Below are 26,046 nucleotides of genomic sequence, written 5' to 3' on the forward strand. Positions count from 1 at the left end.
GGATACAAATGCAAAAGTTTTCTAGATCAGCTATAAAAGTTGAGTTTTTGAAGAGTTGAGCTTCATGCCTCACAGCCTACACCACTTCTGAATACTATGTGTCAGATCTCTATTCAAGGATTCTTCAAACACAGAGATAGGGCAAAAAAGGAACAATAGTTAGAAGAGTACCATCATTGGTGTATGTGGCAGTTTCTTCTCAAGAACACATAACATTACTACTGCTACTATACTGGACATTAACACAGACTCTATGGTTTGACCTATTCAAAATACATTTTAAACGTTTTTAAAAGATTCATTACCTCCCAGTATAAACTTATCCTGTAGGTAAGTGCTTTATGATTCACATGTTCAGAAGGCTGCACTAAAATCTAAATCGACTAAGTGTGCCTTTGCACCTTCAAGAGCACTCTGCAAGATAGTAGATTTAGACAGGAGTGTTTTGTAAAGTACCAGGGCCTTTACAAAATCTAACCTGTACCACTGGGAGAAGGTTATCTTCAGTTAACTTACAAAGATGCTAGTGAACAGCATCTCAAAAATGACAAAACCAGGGTGACTGAAATAAGCCTATATTAATATGGGCATGAGGATGGACTTATTCCCTTAGGTACTGCAGCAATGTTCCCCTTCCTCCAAACAAGGGGAAACTTCAAAGCCCAGCTAAACTTAAGCCATGTAATCAGCATTTTTTTTTTTTAGGATAAGAATGATCCTACCGGGGTCTAAAACACCATAAATGTCAAGGCCCTGAAACAAAGTTTCAACTTCTCTTGACATGAAGATCATTGCGCACAAGGATCTGGAGAACTTGACTAAGGCAACAACACAGACTTGAGCCAATTTCTACCTTGTTTATGGCAATAATATACAGCAGTTCCAAGAAGGGGAGGCATGCTTGAAAAAGTTACTAGTGGTTTAACCACTGCTAAAGAGCAAGATCTCTACTGCCTTATTTAACTAAAGGAAAACAGTAAAACCTCAATTTTATGCCTCTCTTTTTGTATGCTTTGGTTTTCATACTTTTTTCTACAAAAATTTGTTTCAGTTGTTGTATGTTTCCTCAGTTTTCATACACTCAGAAAATCTCCATCGTTGCCCAGAGCGTGCCCAGGCCCCATATCAATTGTTTGTATGGTGTTTTTACGTTGCATGGAACCAGTGGTTATTCAGCAACAAGAACAAGGCTTTACGTGACTTCTGAACCACGCCGAGAGTTAACTTCTATCACCAGAAATACACATCTCTCACACCTCAATGGAATGCCCAAGAATCAAACTTGTGGCCACCAAGGCGGCAGGCCAAGACCATACCAATCACGCCACTGAGCAGCTAGACCCGTATCAAGCACCCATACTAAGCATCCCATCTTCTTCTGTGACCCATTCTGCTTTAGTGTTCGTTGTTTTTGTGCTTTTTTATTTAAGTCCAGCTGCTAAATAAACCATCATGGGGACAAAAAGTTCCAAGTGCTAGCCCTTTGAAAAAAATGCAAAAAACAATAGAATTCTAGAAAGAACTCATAGCAAAGTGTTGGAGGAAGTTACATGCCAATCTTGGTGAGAAAATTCCTAAAACAAGCACTGCTGTTGTTTTTTAAGCCAGCAAAGCTGGTTTGGAAAATTCAAAGTGGAATGATGTAAAAAATTTTGTGGAGAATTAATCATTTCTCTATCCTGTTTAATAACAATGCCATTTAACTTAAGGCAAATTTTAAAGAAACAGAAAAAAATGTCTCTGGGCAGCTTTGTTGTGCAACAGGGGTCCAGTAACTCTCAAGCTGGTCCTAGGGCCAGTAAAAAACAAAGAGGAAGGATTCCCCTTCCAAACACTAACCTCTCCTCCTCCCTCTCCCCTCTCCATCTTCCATATGCTAAGAAGTGTTTTCCATAAAGGTCAGTGATGTTAAATGTTCATTGATTTTCATTATTCATTTATATTTATTTCTCTGTTTTCTGGATGCAAAAGTGTTTACTCCCTATTTTGTCAGTATTTTTGGGGGTGTGGAACACTTTAATTGGATTATGTACAAAAACACAGATTCCATTGTATGTAAAGAGATTCCAATTATCAAAAAATAACAAAATAAATAAATTATTAAATAGATCGATAACAATTTATTAAAATGCAAGAAATGCATTAGGATCATAATGCATTACATCTTCGTTTGATATGAAGTTCCGATTGCATGACATCTTTGGAAGGTTGGTCCACAGTCCAATGGTATAAGGAATAAAGGACCTCTGGAACTGATAAGTTTGAAAGCAAGGCACGTTTACAGCATATTGTGCAACTGTTCAGCAACTCTGTTTATCTTGGCAGGTTCTTTTGGTTTGTATGGTTTTTACATTGCATGGAACTAGTGGTTATTCAGCAACAGAACCAACAGCTTTACATTGCAATTTATCTCAGCAGTGACAAGTTCTATTCGCAGCATGACAATTCAACAAAAATGGTGTAACTCATTTAAATCATTTTGTCTCCACGTGTTGAATTTGGTCCGTTTGTCACAGAAGCCTGGACTACATGTAGTACTATTATCAAAACCATGGGTGGTCATTTGTCCTATATTTGATGACCTTATCAGGAAAACTTATTAAATAGCAGTCAATGTTTAATTTTTCTTCTTGGAATATGGATCTAATATATATAGCACTTGGAATCTGGATCTAATGTAGCATTTGAAATATTAAGCGACTCGCAGCCTTCAATAATGCGATCCAAACTCTTAGAATGAATTCCCCTCTCAATAACAAGTCTTAAAGTGATCATTTAAACTATTTAACTCAAGACTATAAATACCACTCTACTGGAGCTCAATAAACCTGGGATTTCAAGTATGTATTTGTACACCTTACTTGAAAAGCTATCATCAGGAACAACTTGATTAATCTCCTCATTACCTTTGGATCAAACGCTCAGATGAACCTACTCCACTAGATCCAATCCCGGTAGCATCTGTTTGTTTGTTTGTATGGTGTTTTTACGTTGCATGGAACCAGTGGTTATTCAGCAATGGGACCAACGGTTTTACGTGACTTCTGAACCACGTCAAAAGTGAACTTCTATCACCAGAAATACTAATCTCTCACTCCTCAATGGAATGGACGAGAATCGAACCCGCGACCTCCGAGGTGGGACGCCAACAGCTGCCAGACTAGTACTATAGGGGTTATTTATTAACTTCTCACAATCAGAAATACCGGCTCCAAAATTACCTGGCAGTAATAGTGACATGCATTATAATCAATAAAAAAATTCTTGGAGTCAGTTTTCTGAACTTCTGCCATTTGTGTATGAAAGCTACCATGTAAATTTTACGGAGTCTTTCCACTACATGCAAGTTTCTCTGCCCACTTTACTTTGCCTTTCTTGACTTCACAATGTGTTGGCAGACAATAAAAATAGAAAACTGCAATTACAATTTAAAATGATTTAAAAGCAATTACATTTCATCGCTGTACAACCTCTCATTACCTACTTCAATATAACATTTAATCATTTCAAGGGGAAGATGAAAGGAACCCACCAGTTTGGCTAGTTTTTTTCTCTGTCTTACCAATCACTCACTTCTGACATAGGATAAACTATCCTGCTGCAACATTCTGGATGACATGGAAGTCTTCATTCCCGCCTTACCTGAGTTGGGGGAATTAATACCTACTAAAAACTTTCCCTCAAACATTTTGAAATTTCACCAACCCTATCCATCTTATATCACAACCTCATCCTTCACAATTTTTCTTTCTTTGAAGCCTTACACAGGATGATCCAAAAATCTACCTCATCCTTTTAATGTGACGTTGGTAAATGGATAATTACTTGGATAAGAATTCTCAACTCCAGATCTTAAATGTAGTTTGCTTCAGCTTTAACGTTAATCTTGCCTCCCAGTACCAGTAATGGACGTTTCCGAACCTTCCATCAGCATTATCATCACAAGTCTCTTTATACTTGGTTTTCTTTCATCACCCTCCTTGGTTATAAATTGTTTGTTTTTACATTGTATGGAACGTGGTTATTCAGCAAGGGGGCAAACGGCTTTACGTGACTTCCTTACCACATCGAGTAAACTATCACCAGAAATTCACCTCTAACACCTCAGTGGAAAGCTAGAGAATCAAACTCACGGCCACTGAGGTGGCAGGCCAAGACCTTACCGATCACACCTTGTTTATATCAACAGAATATTTCAGAATTTAAGTCCTTACACCAAAATAACCAATTGGTCACCTAGCAATGGGACCTACAGCTTATTGTGGGATCCGAACCACACTATAGAGAAATTCATTTCTATTACAAGAAATAAATTCCTCTGATTCCGTGTTGGCCGAGCTGGGATTCGAAGTTCGGACCACCGGATTGGCCAGAGCGCGAAAACCACTCATCCAGCGAGGAATTAAACTTTATAGTAGTAACTTAGTTGCTTTCCCCTCAAACCTTTCTGCTAAGATTTTTGGGCTTCTTTGATGAACCTTGCAATGAATGGCAACCACCCTGCCTCCCCCCCCCAAACAATTTTTTTTAAAATCGTTGTTAATCAATAACCCTATGCCACCAATTGAAATTGGCAACCACCACTTCATATTTTTCAAAGAACTTATTACCACATATTGCCAGTTTAGATACTGATGAGCAGCACTGTTGAGAGGTAAGATGAATTGTTGGAAGGTGTCCAGTAAGGATATATTGTATAATAATGACAGCCATATACAAAATTACTAATAATTTAAGGAAACCTCTTTGGTTTAACAGGTTTGACCACACGGATACAAAGAAATTTCAATCCTCCTCTCACTGCTGCTACTACGTTGTAAGATTTCACAGTGGCTAAGTGTATGTATATTTAATATACCCATTATGGGCAACAAGTGGTGAAATCTATTGCACACTGTATCTAGTTGATGTCTAGTGCATACCAGGCCTTCTGGTTTAAAATTAACCTCATAAATGCTACAATTTTGTTCACCACAGCTCACAGTTTCCATTCCATTAGGTGAATGAGTTAAAAAAGAAATTCAAAGAATACTTTTTATTGTTATATTAATTAAACTACAAGTCCTTTATGACAACATTAACTTACACATGCCACAACGAGATATATTGCAGAAAATTCTGTAAACTCTCAGTAAGGTACTATCACTGTGATGGGAAACTAGTCAACCCTACCACAGTGGTAGTTCCTACCTGGGAAATTACATTACACCACTGGTATACACTGACAAATCCAATTGAAGAAAAAAAATAAATACAAAATAAATAAATAAAAACTGCTGGGAAGTACATTTCCCACGTGCATAACAATGACTTACCTGATAAGAAGTCTTCATTAAAATTGATGAATGTACTTGAGCACATTGGATGAGTGTGAAATCTCTAGTCATGAAAACTAAACCACATGCACCAGAGATACTCACTCAACCAACGTGCTAAGTATTTCTCTAGTAGACAACTTTTTGAGATTGTTCTGGTCTTCCACAGATTCTTTTAACATTCAAAACTGCACATGAAAGATTTATAAACTTAGTAAATTTTTAAAAAATTACTATTTAACTTCATAATCAAAACATTTGGATACTACAGGCTTAACTTCAAGTTATACCTACCGCTACTAAAAGTGACAACGTCTCCACTTCAGCACTGGAAATGCCCATCTTTCGAAACACCTGCGATACATTGAAGATGGCAGGAACAGAAGAATTACTTTTATCAATTGCCTCTTGAAGTTTAACTAGTGCAGTACTGGATTTTCCCAACTTGAATAAGCATAGACCTGTTGACCATAACACCCAGCCTTGCAGCGAGGTTCCGCATTCTTCCAAATTAATTTCATGCAACAGCGATAAACTTTCATAATAGTCAGACTCCCTATACAGTTTACAAGCAGCAAGGTACTGTACAAGAACACCAGTGTAATTGTCTCGCACTTCCAAAGTCCAAGGTTGGCCCTTCAACAACATGTACGAAGTAAAGAGCATACTCTTCAGTGAGTAAATATTTTCATTGTGCCCAAGTGCATCAATCAGCCAATCAGGTGCTCTGCTATCAGGGGACCAACCATTGCTCCATGAAATACATGCCTCCAAATGGAATTTATCAACCTTCTCAGGAACATGATTTCCAATAAGGAGCAACAGTAGAGCAAAGCTGCTACACTTATTTCTTTCAGCGATGAGGACAGCTATGTCTCCGAGACTCCCAGCTCCACTGTCAGCTACCCCTTGGAGAAAAAAAAAAAAAATAATAAAATAAATTATATAAACCTATCAATTCTATATTACATATAAAAATTAGTGTAAACAGTAAACATCTTAACACTCACAAATATGCTGTATCCATTACAACAATCTTTACTTACAACGACCAACAAACTCTGAAGCAACCTCCTCAGCAAACTGTGGAGTAACTGTTGTTGGGTAGTGCAGACAAACATACAGTAGTGTAAAAACTGCCTCACACTCTTCTCCCCATGAAAGTTTGTTTGGCACAAGCAAAAACTTCCTCATCACACAATCAAGAAGCTTGGGTATTAGTGCACTGTCTCTCTGTCAAAAGAAAACTATCATTAGTTGGGGTATTGTATATAGTAACTATGTTAATGTTCTATTCTACTACTTTACAACTACTGTATTGTTTTTTAATTCTATAAAAACTGTTTGCTGCATATCAATTTGTATTTTTTATTCATAAATATTTTACTAATAATTCATAGCTTTGCTATGTCTGTTCACTTTCTTGCTTTCATTGTTTATGAATTTTGTAATTAAGTGATTAAAATTAACCTTTTTTTTTAAGCATATCAATGTACTACACTCACACACCAGAGACCAGTTGTTACATAGTGGGCTCCAACGATGCATTGGTCTAGACTTTACTCTTGCGCCTTCTATGCGACCGTGAGACAATTATTGAAACACGGAGATACCAGACGCATGTAACAAAACAGTTAAAAGTGCTATTCAGTAATCAATCATAAAACCTTATGTTAAATAAATATGTAATGAGAACAAAAACTCATATAAAACTTTCACAGTAACTTGTATTTAAACATATGTGTAGGAGACTAGCACCTGAAGAGGGAGAACAGTCTCTGGCTATGAAGTTCCACCTCCTCCATAAACACCATGCTCCTGGTCACACTCATGAGCAGAGAAAGGGGACCACGAGATTCTTGAGGTTCATATCAGAAACTGACAAATGTTAAGAGCCCGCCATACTCGTGAAAAAGAATAAGGGACGCCTAGCTCTACAAGAGCCAGAGGTACATCAGGCCATGCAACTAATCAACAATCTAAGAGCCTAAGGCCTCCAAAACAATTTTTTAAAGTAAATTGTATTTTTCCTAAGTATACAACTGAGGTCTTCACATTAGGAAATCTCGAACCTCTGGAGCTCATGTATCCATTTTGCTTATGGGCCAGGAGGAAGAAGAGGAGAATAATAATAATAATAATAATAATAATAATAATAATAATAATAACGACATCAAGCTGTATGGTAAGAGCATCAAGGAAATAGATACCCTAATCCAGACTGTAAGGATTGTATCTGGGGACATCAGAATGGAGTTTGGAATAGAAAAATGCGCCTTAGTCAACATACAAAAAGGCAAAGTAACGAGAACTGAAGGGATAAAGCTACCAGATGGGAGCAACATCAAACACATAGATGAGACAGGATACAAATACCTGGGAATAATGGAAGGAGGGGATATAAAACACCAAGAGATGAAGGACACGATCAGGAAAGAATATATGCAGAGACTCAAGGCGATACTCAAGTCAAAACTCAATGGAGGAAATATGAATGGAGGAAATATGATAAAAGCCATAAACACATGGGCAGTGCCAGTAATCAGATACAGCGCAGGAATAGTGGAATGGACGAAGGCAGAACTCCGCAGCATAGATCAGAAAACCAGGAAACAAATGACAATACACAAAGCACTACACCCAAGAGCAAATACGGACAGACTATACATAACACGAAAGGAAGGAGGGAGAGGACTACTAAGTATAGAGGACTGCGTCAACATTGAAAACAGAGCACTGGGCAATATCTGAAAACCAGTGAAGACGAGTGGCTAAAGAGTGCATGGAAGAGACTAATAAAAGTAGACGAAGACCCAGAAATATACAGAGACAGGAGAAAGACAGAGAGAACAGAGGACTGGCACAACAAACCAATGCACGGACAATACATGAGACAGACTAAAGAACTAGCCAGCGATGACAATTGGCAATGGCTACAGAGGGGAGAGCTAAAGAAGGAAACTGAAGGAATGATAACAGCGGCACAAGATCAGGCCCTAAGAACCAGATATGTTCAAAGTACGATAGACGGAAATAACATCTCTCCCATATGTAGGAAGTGCAATACGAAAAATGAAACCATAAACCACATAGCAAGTGAATGCCCGGCACTTGCACAGAACCAGTACAAAAAGAGGCATGATTCAGTGGCAAAAGCCCTCCACTGGAGCCTGTGCAAGAAACATCAGCTACCTTGCAGTAATAAGTGGTACGAGCACCAACCTGAGGGAGTGATAGAAAACGATCAGGCAAAGATCCTCTGGGACTATGGTATCAGAACGGATAGGGTGATACGTGCAAATAGACCAGACGTGACGTTGATTGACAAAATCAAGAAGAAAGTATCACTCATTGATGTCGCAATACCATGGGACACCAGAGTTGAAGAGAAAGAGAGGGAAAAAATGGATAAGTATCAAGATCTGAAAATAGAAATAAGAAGGATATGGGATATGCCAGTGGAAATCGTACCCATAATCATAGGAGCACTAGGCACGATCCCAAGATCCCTGAAAAGGAATCTAGAAAAACTAGAGGCTGAAGTAGCTCCAGGTCTCATGCAGAAGTGTGTGATCCTAGAAACGGCACACATAGTAAGAAAAGTGATGGACTCCTAAGGAGCAGGATGCAACCCGGAACCCCACACTATAAATACCACCCAGTCGAATTAGAGGACTGTGATAGAGCAAAAAAAAAAAAAAAAAAAAAAAAAAAAAAAAAAAAAAAAAAAAAAAAAAATAAATTAATAATAATAATAATAAGAATAATAATAATAATCACTTCACAACTTCACAATACAATCCATTGGTCCTTGACATTACAAGACACAATTAGTGAGAGGATTCCGATATTGGTCAGATGAGCTGACGAGCAACTCACCTTGACTCGTGGCCTGGTCCTAAGAACTAGGGTTTGAATCGTACCTCTGACGAATTTATCGCAGTATAGGAACTGCGAGGTCAACTATAGACTTCTGGGCTTTCTTCCTATGATGGACAAGTCATATCATAGGAAAAAAGCTTGGATGAGTGACTTGTGAAAGACAGTAAAGCAAATACCAGCAATGGGTTGTGTCTTGTCGTCTGGAACCTGATCTTCCTCCCTTTCCAAGAGAAACAAGCGGTTGCTTCAATAGTCTGACAAATGGAATGGGTACTCTACTGTGTAGCCTACCTGCACTGTAGCCAGTTCCAGCATGTAGTGGCCAATCCACTCTGCCCACATGTCTAAAGCGATGTGAACCTGTCCTGTTATAGAAGCCAGGCAAGGCACACAAACAGAGCCTCCACCACAGCTCCAAGGAAAATTGTCCAAGGGCATGTGGCCAATATGCCAAAGGGGGAAGGAGTGCAGGGGTCTGCATTGACCAATTCCCTCCTCCTGCACCTGTTGCAGACAGATTCATCCGGAATACAAAGGAAGGAGCCAAGCTTCCAATTCAAGTCGGCATTGCCAAGCCACAGCTCTGGGTTAGGCTGAGCCGCCCCTGTTGTGTACTCGTGATGAGGAAAAAGGAGTAAAGAGGGGTGACTGCCGGAAAAGGCAATGGCATTCTCAGTACTTCTCCAAGACTTAAAAAACGAAGCCATTGGTGAGCCATTGGTTAAAGTTTGTATAAAGAACTCCATTCTTGCCTCTACAGTTGTACGTTTAGACACAGGCCATTATTAAAGTCCTGGGCCGGTAACCTGTAACAGTAGTGACCGGGAGAACCGATTCACCAGTGCAACTCCACTCCTGCACTCGGCCTGTGCCCTCACTGGCACAGAAGGAAAAGAGAGCCCTCTGTTCCCAGGGAGAAGCCCTGGCACAGTGTCAGTATCAGAAGTTAGCTTCCTCAAGTAGCCGAGGGAGCAGGTACCACTCTCTTGGCTAGCAATTCAGTAGGCCTAGCGCAAGCTTGAAAATCTGTACCTCCTCCACAGGTGAGGAGCCAATGTGAGAATCCTTTGCTTCCCTTTGGTAAAAGGGTAGAGAAGCCGAACCTTAGAAGTTTCAAAGCAAGACACCTTGGGGGCAGAGTCCTTTCTTTACTACCTTTATCTGCCTTCTCTTGGAAGAGATTGAAAGGGACAATTTTAAGTACAAGAGAAAGAAAAAGAATTAATGATTTTTTCCAGGGACTAAAGGATGTTGTCTAGTGGGCTGGGTAGGAAATTGCCCAACTGGTACTGTCTACCTTAAGCCAAACCCTTGTTCAAAACTGGCCCGAGGGAGTCCTTAGTTTGGCCAATGCAAAAGACCACAGATCTAGGCAGGAAAACTTTCAGAAAACAGCCACCAGAATTTCTGCTGCTTCTTGTGAGATGGGAACTGCCTCTCCAATCAGTTGTTGCACCGAGACTGGGGTCTAGGTGAACTAAACCCAGGGCCACCTGTTTACCTGACAACCTCTTTTGAAGGCTCTTATAACCTTTTCTGGCGAGGCAGAAGAGGAGGAATCTCTTGCGAGACTTTAGTGCGTTTACCATAACATGATTGCTGTGGTGTGGCTTGTACAGATATATGTTGCCAATTTCCATGTTAAGGTAATCATATTAGCTTTGTGGTCTATTGAAATACTTTTCTTTTCTTGAAATGTGGTTCTTTGTTTGCATCAGATATTTTGAATATATGAAACTGAAGACATGGCATATTTTTTCCCTGGCGATGCCAGATCTGAGTTTAGGGGACCTATGATTTTTAAAGAGGATTTAAAAGGTCATGGTCAATATCATTAAAGGACACTCGAACTCTATCACCCACTGTGATAAGTATGGACAGACCAGCCCAAGTGACTCCCGTAAACGTCCTCACCCACCACTTGAGGCCAAGGAAGGAAATATGTCTATAATTTCCTGAAATACTTCATTTTATAAAAACTATCATAAAGGTCCTGTAACTGATGTTTTGAAGGCTATCCAGAAAACATCTGAAGCGACAAGTGTCAGAAATGACTATTCGTAGACTTAGCAAGGAAGCAAGAGGCAGGAAATACAGTGGAATCTCTAGTTTCAAAAAAGAAAAGAGAAAGTGATAATGTTATGCAAAGTGGATGTCTTTTCTAAGGGCATAATAGATCGATTGACTTATGAACTCAAGTTTAAAGTCTAAACACCGGCGCCAACAGGCCATTCAGCGCATCTATAATTATAGAAAGAGAAAGAATGAATAGCTAAATAGAATTGGGAATGAAAAAAATAAAAAAAAAGTCAACAGGGAAAAAGCAAACCCTTTCCCTCGACTCCCAAGGTCTAAACGAATCCTCCTAGGAAGGATTATATCTGCAGGAAGCATTTAATGGGACTCACATACCCGTAGATGACGACGCTCCTTTTCTACCTGGCCCCACCAGAGCGATCTTAGAAAAATAAACGCACTATACTTCATCCACCTGATCAAGGACCCCGACAGCAAGGGAAGACAACAGTAATCCCAATGAAGCCTGGGGTTCCATACAGGGTCCCAAGTTGAGAGGAATGATCAACTGACGAGGTCATAGGTCCTTCCTCTAGACCATTATGCTGATGGATCAGCACTGATCTGAAATGTCCTCTGTATCTCGGGATTTTCCGCCTGTTCTGGCATAGGACCCTTGAGTCCCTCCTCCAAGGTGCAGTCTTCCCAATCTACTTTCTCCCTAAGAGAAGGAACCTCACCGGAACCCTGAAACCCTTCCTAAACTGCTCCAGCATATTTCCTGCTTGATCCAAGGACCAAGCCAGGAGCAGAAATCCTTTGAGAACCCTCAATGGAAACATACCTGTTCATAAATTAAGTTTGGAAAATCAAAGGCGTTAACGAAAGGTCAGGAAGGTCTGGCGCTCTCACCTGTCATATCAGCCAAACTGTTAGTAGACGTGAGCTGCTTTTGATCAACTCATGGTGGTGATTGCAATGCGGATTTAGCAATGACCAACAGAAGGTAGTAATCATTGTGTAAACTTCTTCAGTCTGAGCTACTCTATGTATACACAATTGCAGTGGCACTTTAGAAAAGGACCATCCTGCTAGGACATGGTGCGCAGAAAGAACTTAAGATACTTTTCTGCATACCATGTATAAGGACTATCTAGAATATGCTGTGCCCATTTCAGACATTTATGGACATCCTACCATTTTACCTCCCCAGCTAAGACCACAGTCAGGCCGTAGCCCTTCCAATGTGAATGAACAACCAAACTTCAAGGCAGAGGCTAAAATACTTAGGATCACATCTTAGCAATTCAGAATTTTGGGAAGTCTTTATGTTTAGAATTTGATATAATGCTAATTGAGAATTTCATTAGAATCTTTTTCTAACACTTCTAAAGGTCATGATGCCCTACAAAAGGTTAAAGTTATCATTACCTGTCAGTCAAAGCCAAAACCCAAAACATCTTGTCTGGACATATGCTAAAGACATGCCCAAGCTGATCTGCATTCTTTCAATCTAAGCCATGGACGGAGAATGACGGGAGAACACACCCGAAATTACCATTTCTGTAAGACCAGCCTTACATTCAACAAACACGTGTTTCCTCCCCCCCCCCCCCCCCCCATTTTTAGCCCACCATTCTACAATATTTCCCCATGGTCAAGAAGACAGACACAGCCCTAGGACAAACATTGATTGTAGCATTATTGTTGCAAATTTCATCTAATACGAAAAAAAAAAAAAAAAAAGAAGACCCCCCCCCTTACAGCATCATTACTACTACAAGTTAACTGTCAGTGCCCGGGCCAAAGTAGATTCATGCACCTGATTTCTCATGGAATATCTCCAGATAGTAATCTTGCAGTATTCTTCAGTAGCATAGCAACTAGAGACTCGCCTTGTAAGCTAGAGCATTTTATAGGACATAATGACTTAACAGTTATAAATTTTGGACTTCGAGTTACACAATGAAAACACTGAGTATAAAGGTTTTAAGTTTCTTGAAATTTCAGAGTTTGCTCAACCTTGAACCCTTGTTCTGCAAAGGATACACAGAGTACTGACCATTGTTAACAAGAGGCATCAAATTAGTGATTAGTATTTTACACCATATTTTCTTGAATGAAATTGGAAGAAAATATTGAAATTATTAAATGGACTATAAATGAAGTGCAATTCCTATGATAAACACAACTCAGTTACAGAATAAGAAGTCACCCATGTGATATCATGAGGGAAGCCACGACACCACCACTCTTCCAAGTATATGTACATCACTTAATATACATATCCTAAATTACAAAGGGTATGTTCCCATTTTTATTTATTCTCTTTCCCTTTTACTACATGATGTGAACTAAGGCTGCAATATCAAGCACAATGAATTTTGTAACTGATAACTCGCTAATCACATACTATTTCACGTATCTCTGCATAGACACTGCAATGGATATTCACTTCCAAATTACCATGGTTGGTACAAACAGCCTTAGAAATTTTCTCGTCAGAGTATTTGCACATCTTCCTTTTTTTTTTTTTAACTGGCAGGGTAAGAGGTTTTGCATTATTTGCACTCCCCTGTGAGGGTTAATATAGCACTGCTGCACTACATATTTTTACTCTCACATTTCTTATCTTAGAGGAGCCTCTTACTCATGGGGATGGGTAAACTCCCTGCTAAATTCATGAAAACTTAAAAACCCCTTGAAGCACGTGTTCGAACTGATCTATCGGCCCGACGGTGGGCATGCAGAAGCATGCACGATGCCACAATTTGTATGTTAACTAGTTTTTCGGGTAGTTCGAAGCCAGTACCAAAGCAAGTGTTCGAACAGTAAGGCCATGGCGAACGAGTAAGGTGTTTAATGTTACATTTATGAGGGGATTTATAGCCTAGGCTAGTTGTGTTTTTTTGTATGTACGGCCTTACTGTAACCCCTGTGGCTAGCGTGCACAGCGCAACATTACCTCTTGCCAGAACATACCGTGCTTGCCAAAAATCTTCAAATACTATGTGGATAAGGCATGAAGCGCTGTTCCGCCACGGCCTTACTGACAGCACACAAACATATTCACCGTTGACAACTAATTTATCAGTAATACTGGTGAGGTAGCCTAGGCTAGTCTACCATTTACATGTAAAGTAGTAGTTCAAAGTTATGTATGCAAAGTAAGGGGTCCTAGCATCTAATTTAAGGCTAGTGGTTCAAAAGTTCTGCAAAGTAAAGGGTCCTAGGCTAGCCTACGTCAACCTTGAATGCAGAGGAAGAGGTCAAACTTTTGTATTCAAAGTAAAGGGTCAGCCGTAACAAAACCGTAAATATGTATGTACATTTGTGTCTCAAAACCGGGAATTGAGAGTTTTGGGCGCCGTGAAAGTCTGAGGCCGCTTCCCCCCACCCAAAAACCTGTTTCCCAATGGGTCCCCCTTTACCGTTTGATGTTTTTTAGGCTTTATTTTCACTGGGACAACTACAAAAACCTCGTTATTAGCAATTATACTGTTCCCTTTATCATTTCCAAACATCCATTATACATGTAGTAGTTACTTTATTCAAGATTTTTTCCCATGAAAATCGATCGTCCACGGATATGTAATGGGGCTCCTTACTTTTGAGTACAAATACAGTTTTAACCACACATCCATCATGGTGATGGCCCTGCCAACATACCCATGCACTGTCTGTTTTTGTGAAAAGCCAATTACAGCTACATCCTAACTACCCTTCTAAAAGAAGAAGCAGAAGATATTATTGATAGGCCACTTAAGTTAGTCTTACAGGAAAATCAAGCGCATCGAGAAAATCATAAAAGGAAACTCCAGGGCAGTTTGCATAATTGCTGGGATAGGTACACTAGTGGAGATCTGTCACCTTTCTAATTTTTCCATCCTCTTTTGACTCCTTTTCTTTAGATATTAGTTTTACAATATTTTATATAGTATTCTCTATTTCATATTCAATTCAATTAGTTAAGGAATACAGGCTTTGTGATAAAAGAATAAAGAATTTAAAACTATTTCTACTACATCCAGTCTGATAATTTTATCTCCCAAATTGAGTTAATTTAAAAAAGGATTTAGGGCGCAAAAATTTAATTTGCCGAATATGAAATAAAGGTGTCTTCATGACAAGTATGCAATAAAGAATTTTCTATGTATGAAAACTACTATTGCATCCAATGTGTAATCTTTTTTAATTGCGCGAGTTGGGGCGCAACAACTATATAGTGAGCAGTTGGGGCGCATCAACAACTGAAGAAGTAGATTTGCCCCAGAAGGACTTGGGGCGCATCGTCACTGGAGCAGATGGTGATAAAACGCCACATGTGGAAACAAAGTAAATCTGCACTTCAACAAGTAATATGTTCAAGAAGGGATTGGCTAAAGGAAAAACTATTATAAAAGGCACTAACTCTGCATGGGTTGGAAAGAACGTTCCTGCAAATACGACAGCCACTAGGACTTGGAACATCAAATTTACATCAGTGTTTAGTACTACCCCTGGGGTCAATTGCAGTCAACCCCGCAAAATTAATAACTTCTTGATAAACAACCCAATTACTATAGGAAACTTGATTTCCACAGAAATACCCAATGCAAAGTCTTGACCTAGATCTACCATAAAAGGAGGCAATAAACTAGGGTAATGCATCGTTGTGCAGGCACTTGCATGGACTGAGTCACCTTTCACTATATTTAATCGGAAATAAAAATAAAATTCAATAAATAAAACTATAATTCAATAATTAAGCATACCACTCAAGAGACTAGTTTCTTCAACGCAATGAGATACATTACTCACTCTATAATTGGTGAAACAAGAATACAATTATATCTTTATGCATAACATTAAAAAAACTGAAGTTTTGTCAACATAATGCGACATATGAAAGACCCATACAAACTAAAATAAGCATGCGAGCTATTCGTAAAATGTTTTCAAAGCAGTTTTGAAATCCCATATGTAATTGGATTCTTGTTTCACCAATTAAATATCAAGAGAAAAAGGCCAAGCCACGTGATGACTATGATCAACTGCAGTTGTTTACCCTATATCACACCAAAACCGATGAAATTTGTCAGGAATCTGGTTACTTTCACAACAACAAATATTTCAAAATGAATTATCGTGAATACATAATAAATATATGCAATGCTTAACCTTTCTCTGGTTTTTAACCAATTATTTCGGGAGTGGATATTGTCACAACCCAGTGAAAATAATGTCAGCACTTATTCTCACCGCACAAAACTCTCAACCTTTGGCCTACAGATGTTGCCATTTTTGTAATCAAATAAATCTGAAATATGTTCACCTCCTGAAAGTTTTCAATTTATATATATATATGTATATATATATATATGTATGTATATAATGTCATTTATCCTCGCTGCATGCTTTTCTTTCATTGCATTTTTAGTGATTTTATACTGAAATTTGTAATAAAATTGCAGTTTTTACTTTCCAAATATTGTTTCCACTGGTCTGTAATTTACATCACTATCATAAACAGTAGTTATTGTTACTGTAATGCTATCTTTTTAATATATGACAACTTATGCATATTTCAATGTATTGGTTCACACTGGTTGCTTAAATTAATGACAATTGTAAGGGGAATAGGTTACTTGTGTGGCTCACACTCGCAGATAGAGATCTTTACTGTAGTTCCATACTTCTACAGCTAATTCACCAAAGATTTTGGAAAAATGTCATGAAGATAATGAGACTTAAGTCTTCAAACACTGCAGTACCAATCAAATTTGAAGAAATTTGCACTTTATTGCTAAAAGCAAAACAGGAAGTGAAGCTGGCGACGTTACCCAAAGGATGAAAAGAAATGCAGCGACAATATCCACTTCAAATTATTTCAATGTTACCTAAAGCACTCTTCTTCCTCTTCCCAGACAAACGTGTTTTCCTGGCCGGAGCCAATACACTTCATCATTTAAGATTGTGAATTAAATGTCCCAGAGCGTCTTATGGGTACAAGTGGTGTGCGGATTTAGCACAAGAAATGGTTAGTTTATCGACACAAGTGACTCTGCAAACACCGAGATGGTGTCAATCTTCTACACCATAAGTTGTTATATGTAAGATTTCGTCGTAGGTGTCATGGAGGTAAGTTTGCACTACACATGGCTCGACTTTCATTAACTTGTGTTTGACCGGAAATTATGAAATTTTGTGACGGGGGAAAAAAAAAACCTACTTTGAGAAGAAAGTAGAGGTCTCGATCTGCTATTTCCATGCTGGTTGGGTTATGACTGGCACGTAATTCATGATACTGTTAGTGCTGAAATAATTATTTTGGGAAAGTGTCCTCCTGTCCACACAGCAGTGCATTACCCTATCATACCTTAACCTAACCTAGTTAGGTTAAGGTATGCTACTTACCCTCCAATCCCCCTGTAACACAGCATATGCACTTTAGTACTCCAGGATGGCCAGCATACAAAAACAATCTGTTCTGATGTTTATTACAGTCAACCAGCAAAAAAACCAAGTAAATTCTTAATATGCAATGAAAATATTATAACGTAAATTACCAAAGTAATAAAAACCACGCAGAGCAACTACTTAGGTCTACTAACCTTCAACACAATAGGCTATGACAATCTATGCAGTCTAGGGTCAAGACTCACTCGGGTTGTGTGCACTTGTTAGGCTAATTCTGCAGATCACAGCCTTCATAAGAGAACCTTACACATTACTCAAAACGAATGCAACCTGGCTTCACAGAAATTTTTCACTCAACCACAGGTCAACAAACTCTGACCTGGGTGGCAGACCTTTGCACTTGGACACAAAGCCAAGGAATTCCTCACGTTAGCTTCGTTAGAATGTTAGTGTAATTGCAGCCCCAGAATCTGAAAACTCTGAAGTAATACGTATTAAAACGCCTGCTAGGCTTGGTTGCAGTAGGCTACTAGCCAAATTCAAGACTATCTGGTAAGCAGAGGATAGGGCTATAAGCAAGTTCCACATAGAAAGCACAAACTTTGGGAAATAAAAGCGCACACGTACTACATATTCCACACCAAGTTAACACCACGAAAGTAGCTATGAACTGGTACAATTCGTCGTAGAACTAACCGCGAAGTTGAATTTTGACCAGGACAAGCCGATACAACTAACCAACATCCCCCAACCGTTTTCGCAAGAAAGCTGGAGTCAATCCCATCAAATCAATTCCATCCAATCAATCAACGCTGCTTGTTATTCACTGTCAAATGCCTGACCCCAAGTGTCCCAAATGGTACCTAGTCTACAACCCAGAGGCCACCACGCGCCTCTCCTCAGCTGCCACCCAGAAGACAAGCCCTAGATAGAAGCCGCCCTGCGTCCTGTCTTTTTCCCTCATGATTCAACTGAAGGCTAAAAGAAAAAGGCAAAAAATAAAATATTTACTCACCAACGCTGGGAAAGCGCATTTCCTCAGCTCTGTGAGAAATTCCGAAGGTTCATTTATACGTGATGGAGGAGGAAATGCTGAGGACGCGAGTGGTGGAGGAGGAGGCAGCGGAGCAGGAGTCGGAGGCGTTGGGGCAGGCGACGGCGTGGTATCACTGAGTTTGAACGCCGCCGATGACGCTGATGATGACGACGCCTCGACCGTTACAACGCCGCCACTCCTTTGTTCCTTCTTGGACGACCATCTTGTTGCACATTTCTTCTTATTGCTGCTGTCAGGGGCGTCTGGAGCACTTTCTCGCAGTCTCTTCATGGCTCGGGCGTTAACCTACAGATCAGTTAAGGTTATCTTAAGCGGTTTACCACTGGCTTGCAAGCAGATGCAATAATGAAAGAGAGAGCGGTTGTTCGCTCATAAACGACGCATGCTTCCCGCGTCAGAGGGAGGGACATCTACCGGCCGTAGACTAGTAGTTTGTCCGAAGACTCTGACGTCATCGCTTTTCGAAGCTTCGAAGTGTTCGAGATAGGGTGGAATTAAGAACGGGAAATAATCTCCTTGTCTCCATTTATTAAATTATTTGGGTAAATTCAGTTAGGAAATCCAGTCTGTTATACTTGAGTAACTATAAATTTGAATTTATTTATTCCTAGATGTTAGAAATATCTTGCTAATTTATGATCCCCAACATTTTGTGGTTTCGAGATAGTTTGAATTCATGAAAACGGAACTAACTTGCTTGTTACTGACGTCATTGTAATTCACATCAAAGAGTTCACACATGAATAAGGAGCGTTGCCACGTGACGTCAGCAACCACGATTCTTACCGAGTTAATGCTTACGAAACTTGTAAAGAGTGATGTTTGTATTTTGGAGAGGTTTAAGAAATATATAAAATTTTCCTAGTCATGTTTTTGTTAGTGCCTTGATTCAGACAGCGTAGGTTACCTCATGAATCGTTATAATCTGCCGAATAAAAGTATGGCCTTCACGCTGAAGAGGGAAAATAATATAAACAGGACAAATAGCGAAGGTTAAAGACTGAAGCTGCACGAGTATAAAGAATAGTAAAGAACCGTCACATTTATTTGAGAATGGCGAAACTGCAACAATATAATAAATAAATCTTAGAAAAAGAAAGCAATTTACATAAGCAAACTTTATATAGGCTTCTTCATGATAAGGTTAAACTAAAGAAAAAACAGTTCCCTAGTGATTTCAGTGATAAAGAACAAGCACATAGTATTTTTGGATATTTCAATGATAAAATTGTTGGTAGTATAATTGTCAATTTTACTGAAACGCTGAATCAAATTAGTACTGAACCTATTCCAATGTAGGGGCCCATACACATTCAAAAAAAGCGTCAAAATTTTGCATCAAAACTTTGATACAAAATTTTGATGGATAATTGCCCACACACGTTTAGGCGTTTTTCCCATCAAAATTCAGTGCCGTCAAAATCTTCGACATGTATGCATCAGTGGCCACAGCACTAGTGTTGGCATTGGACTCTGATAAACCTCCTGGTAAACGTCGGAAATGGTCAAAAGACTGGATTTTAAAACGGGAAAATTACTAGACTAGGGTTTTTATGACGTCAAAAACTCTGCGCAGTAATTTTTCATGACAATTTATAGGTTACTTAACATAAAATTACATCTAATTCTTCTTGTCAAAGAAAAATGGACATGCATACTTATTTATCTAGTATGTAAATTACTGATCGTTCAGTAAGAGAATACATTTTTTTAATGCTGTACCTGACTTTCCTTTATGTCAGCTATATACAGATTAAATTACACGACTCTTTTATGCAAAATTCTGTACTTTATATAAGTTAGAACGTTAGGCTTTATCTTTGTTTGTAATGAGAGAATTAACGGGTATTTTATGTATGAAAAATATTGACTGTTTGATGGTTTTTTTAATCAAATTATAGTTGGCTTTCAAAATACTTTATATACGAATTAGATTGAAAAATTCTGTACTTCAACTGCAATAAGCCTCAAAATAGAAATATTTAGAAATATATTTTTCAGTGATGGTTAATTTAGCGATAAAAACAGCATTGACTCTACACTCCTAAAACTTCAATCAAAAATTTCTTTTCGGCCTCCTTCACAGACATGGCGATCCTATCTCCTCGTCAGTCACCTGCGAACTAAAAAGTTTGATCAAAATTTTGACAGGAGCCCCCACACGCATCAAAAATTTGACGTCTCGTCAAAAAAAATCTCAAACGGATTTGATCAATCAAAATTTTGCTTCAAAACTTTTTTTGACATCAAAACGTCCTACACACACTCAAATTTTGCATCAAAATTTTGATGCAAAATTTTGACGATTTTTTTGAACGTGTATGGGCCCCTTAAGACTTTCGGGATAAGATAGGGTAAATAACGGTGATATATTATTAGAATCACTAAACCAATCTGCGCAGTTGATCTGATGTCAATATATCTGAATTTGTTGGTTGGTGAATTTTCATCCTTTACTGATATATATTGGTATAAGTTATAAAATACCTATATTTCTGAGCACTACTTCCCTATATCTAAGAAAGTGAATATATTCAACCAGAATGCTGCATGCTCTCTTGTAAATTATCTGTTTTAATATGGAAGATGAAGGTAAATGAAGTATTCAGGTCTTGATCTTAAAATGTAACTTTTTAGACAGTTGTGTATTAATTACTTCTAAATTATTTACGGTCCATTGGAACTGTTGATGAAGCCTTTGAGTATCCTGTAGGACGGCAGAAAGTCCTGAAAATAGAAGTCTGTTAGGTCTTTCTCACCTTTCTCACCAGACGCCAGGTAGGCCTCCAGGCCTGTCAGTCGTCCTGCTTCAGGAACTGTCTCCATTCTTGGCGATCATCATAGAGCCTCATCTCATCAACTTCCCGCAAACTAGAGCCTCTCCTCTCTCTATGTTTTGTAGCCATCTCATTTTTGGGTCTTCCTACCGGTCTCCTTCCTTCCGGTGTCCATTCCAAAAACCTTAAAGGATATCGCTCCTCCTCCATTCTTTTGGTGTGTCCAAACCATCTAAGCTGTCGTCTCTCCACAAAATCTAGTATCCCCTCCACTCCCAGTTCTCTTCTAATGTCTTCATTTCGTAGCCTATCCAGTCTTGTTACACCTTTTATGAGTCTTAGGGCTTTCATTTCAGCTGCTTGAAGTTGGCTTCTAGTTCTTGATGTTAATGTCCATGATTCATGGCCATAAGTCAATATTGGTCTTAAAATAGAGAGGTATATTATGGTTTTCACTTTGCGAGGTATATTTCTGTCTTTCATTAGTGGGTAGAGCAGATACAGATTGTTACTGAATTTCTGTAATCGGGTAGTTATTTCCAGTTTTGAATCGTTTTGGTCACTAAACTCTACTCCTAAGTATTTGAAATTTCTACACTGTTTCAATGTCTGACCTTCTAATTCTACATCTACGTTACTTGGTGTTCGTGATAGGTGCATGATCCCTGTCTTATTCTTGTTGATCCGCATTCCATTAGCTGTTAAGATCGCGTTCCAGTTGTTGACTTTCTTGGAGAGATTCTACGCTGGGGGCTATCATTGCATGGTCATCTGCATACATAAGGTTGATGGTCATATCTGCAGCTTCATTCCCACCTAGTTCCCTCATACATTTATCTAGGAACAACATAATAAGAAGTGGAGAAAAGGACGCTGCCCTGTCTTACTCCTGATTTAATTTCAAACCAGTCTTCATTCCTCTTGATTTGTTTTTTACTCTGGATCTGATGTTTTGATAGGTGTTATAAATTGCTCTTATAAGTTCTCAGGGATTCCATAGTAAGGGTCTTTTAGGGCCAAATCCCATCCCTTTTCAGTCCCTATTCTTGGTACTCTATCAAAAGCCTTTTATAGATCTATAAAAGCTATATATCTGTCCCTGTCCCATTCCCAGCTCTTCTCAAGTATCATCTTGAGGGAGAAAATCATATCAGTTGTCCCTCTTCCTGGTCGAAAACCGTTTTGCCATTCACCCAGCTTTGGTTAACATATCCTCTCAATCTAGTTTCAAGTATTCTTTCATATACTTTAAAAGCATGTGACATTAGGGATATTCCTCTATAATTGCTGTAATTTGTCTTGTCACCTTTCTTATAGATTGGGCATATTAGATCTCTTCTCCAGTCTTCAGGTGGCATTTGCCTATTCCAGAGTATGCCGATTAGCTCTATAGTAGCCAGATGACTCCATCCTCCCCATGTTTTTAAGGAGCTCTGCAGGTATTGTATCCACTCCAGGGGCCTTATCATTTCTCATCCTCTTGAGAGCATTTTTTACCTCCAGTGTTGTTATGTCAGGTTCTGCATCCCCTACCACATCAAATTCTACATGCTCTTCAAGGTCATTGTTTTCGTTGCTTAGTAGTGTTTCAAAGGTTTCCATCCTAATTTAATTTCTCGGGGTTCGGTTAAAATTGTCCCATCCATAGGGTCTTTGATTACTAAGTGGGTGGTTGGCTTCCCTTTCTATAGTTTTTGGCAGTGCTATATATGAGTTTTCTGGTACCTTGGAGATCATTTCCCAGATCTTCTATTCTTTCCCATGTTTCTCTTTTTGTTTGAGCTTTTATTCTTTCCGTTTCTCTCGAGGCTTCTTAATAGTTATTGCGATCTTCCAAGTTCAAAGTTTTCATCCATTTTCTGAAGAGTTTCATTTTGTTTGCAACAGCGGCCTTTAGTGTGGGGTCCACCAAGAAGTTTGTTTTTTCCTCCAACCTCGAACTCTTTTCTTTTGCACTGTATTATTAGCAGCACCCACTACAGCCATTTTAAAGTGTCTCCATTTTTCATTTGGGTCATTGCTCTTCTGTTGCATTTGTTTAGCTCTACTTATTTCGTTTTGATATCTAACTAAGCACTCATCTCATATTCTCTGAAATAAATCTTCCTCTCACTTGGCTTTTAATTGGTTTGGGTTTCGTCATCTTTAATTTAATTAAGAGAAGCCTGTGATCTGAATCGAATGACACAGAGGGGATGCTTTTTACATCTCTGGCCATATTTTTGTTATTTGTTATGTATATCAATCATTGATTTTTCAGTATATGCTCCTAAAGCCGAGTTCCATCGGTACCACGTCCACTTGTGGCTGTCTCTATGATTATAGAAAGAGTTCATAATGGACATCTGGTTTAGTATGCAAAAATCAATTATGTTTTCTCCTTCTCTATTTCTGTCTCCAATGCTAAATGCTCCTAATATGCTCTCTATGCCTGTCCTGTCTTGCCCAATATGTCCATTCATATTTCCAATTATTAATGTATTCTCTACATATGGGACAGAATCTTTTACTTCTTATAGATGTCTGAAGAATTCTTCCTTTTCTTCTTGAGGGCGGCCCTGCTGTGGTGCAGACACCTGAATTATGCTGGCTTGAAACGTTCCTAACTTTAAGGAAATGCTAATAATCCTATCTCACTTGAATTCTAGATGACTCATTTTTCCAACTTTCCCCGTGACTTTTGACCATCAACAAGGGAATTCCGAACTGACCATCAATGAAAGAAGGAACTGGAATCTTTCAAAAGGACTCGTTACAATTCCAGACCCTAATACCAAGCGCATCAAATAAGTCACTTTTCCCAGATTTGATTCATGAAACCTTGGCCAAAGTTCGGATGTCGTGAAGATGTGGCGGAAACAAGCCGCCACACCTTTCCATGCTAGGTTCTGCGTATCTAACCGTGAAGACGTAAAATGAACCGAAATCTGAAGAATTTAAATCATATAGTAAACTGCTTTGATGAAAAGGTAGGGTGAAGATAATCTAGTTTCTAATTACCTAAATAAATCATACTAACTCCCAATGTCTAGCCCAGATTCACCGATGACAATAAATGAAACTATGCGATAAAAAAAATTACTGTTATTTTTCCTCAAGCGATAGCAGATTAACTCGGCCTTGTCCCGGAAGGGCCTCTTTCTTCTGGACAGCCCGGGGAGGGATAAGTAGGATTTTATGACCGGATTAAAGAGCCCCGAATTGTTGGATGCAGATTATCTGTAGTCAGATTGTAAGTCGGGGAAGAAGTTTGGAAACGTAGCTAATGACACCCATATTGTGTACAGTGTTTCTATGTGCACTATAAATGTAATTACATACATAACACTCATACCTACTCATATAATATATATATATATATATATATATATATATACTATATATATATATATATATAATTCTATCAATGACAAAATTGTTAGGTTCGAATTTCTGTATATGGCATCAGTGTTCAAAGGATACAGTAGAATACAAAGAAAACATCCTCCCTCTCTCTACACGACTTACACGACTGAAGGGTAATTTGATTAAGAAAATGGTGATAGCGATAAATTTCATCATCTGATTTTTTAGATTTTCCTTTATCAATGTAATGAATCTCCCAGTGTTGTCAAATACGAAATCTTCGGATAGGAAATTACTGGCAATCATTACACATATATCTTACTTTATTGTCTTTACCTTGTTAGCCCTGTTTTCATTTTCATCATTCTCACTGTCAAATGAATTTTCAGCAATGTTTGTTGTGTAAGAATTTTGTACATAACTTTCATTTAGAGTATAGTACTTGTGCATTGTTTCATGAATGAAAGTTTGTGCGTTCTACATCTAACCTCTTGTTCTGTAACGTTCCAGTACGTTTTTTTATATTTCAGTGGGAAAAATGTCAATAAACTACAATTACGTACTTATCGTTTTTCATTTGCACTAGAGCTGGAAAAGAAAAGCAGAGAAGAAAACCACTCATGACCAATGCTAAGTTGGCTTAGAAAGGATTATAGCCCTTTTACCCCCTGCTTTGAAAGACCAAAATTCCGTGTAAATGAACGACCAGCCAGCAGCGTGTTGTCTCGCTACATAGCGACTCCGCCAAGTGATTGGCGAATTCCCACATTAAATATAGAAAATCAGGAAAATTATGATAAAAGGGGTTCGGGAGGAAGTGTTTTTGTTCGGATAAGGTCGATAGCACTTCCTCGGACCTAGGGAGAATACATTATGGTGGATTTACCTTGAAAGAAAGGCAGGAAAAATCAATTGTATATATACGTACTAAACATCACGGTCAAAACATCTGCTCCCCTAATATATACGTACTAAATGGCGGCTCAGGTAGCGTTGGCATGTTAAGTATATATACATACTAAATGGTTAAAGGGTTAAAGTGCATCAAGCAGAATGTAAACTTGTGAAGTACATTAGAACAAAATGAAAAAAGAACTGAAGCAATATGAACAAGATTACAAATAGGCCACACAAGACTAACTCATGAGTATTTAATAATAACTCCACAAGGGGACATCTATCACTGCAATGTCTGCAATACAATTTTAACAGTCAAGCATATTTTATGTGATTGCTTAATTTTTAGTAGAGAAAG

General features: G+C 38.6%; 2 protein-coding genes across 3 annotated transcripts in view; one reads left to right on the top strand and one right to left on the bottom strand.

Annotated features, from left to right (window-relative positions):
* Positions 1-19,072, bottom strand: part of LOC135220062 (uncharacterized) — an 87,128-nt gene extending 68,056 nt beyond the window's left edge. Inside the window, exons 1-3 of the mRNA XM_064257391.1 lie at positions 18,628-19,072; positions 6,362-6,548; positions 5,610-6,223 (exon numbers count right to left, since the gene is read on the bottom strand). Of these exons, the coding sequence (XP_064113461.1) occupies positions 5,610-6,223; positions 6,362-6,548; positions 18,628-18,939 (1,113 nt within the window). The 5' untranslated portion in view covers positions 18,940-19,072. The remainder of the gene's footprint in view (positions 1-5,609; positions 6,224-6,361; positions 6,549-18,627) is intronic.
* LOC135219812 (uncharacterized) overlaps positions 1-26,046 on the top strand; it is a 270,228-nt gene that overhangs the window by 104,168 nt on the left and 140,014 nt on the right. The window lies entirely within an intron of this gene.

Source organism: Macrobrachium nipponense, chromosome 1, assembly GCF_015104395.2.
Source record: "Macrobrachium nipponense isolate FS-2020 chromosome 1, ASM1510439v2, whole genome shotgun sequence".
In the NCBI taxonomy this organism is placed as follows: domain Eukaryota; kingdom Metazoa; phylum Arthropoda; class Malacostraca; order Decapoda; family Palaemonidae; genus Macrobrachium; species Macrobrachium nipponense.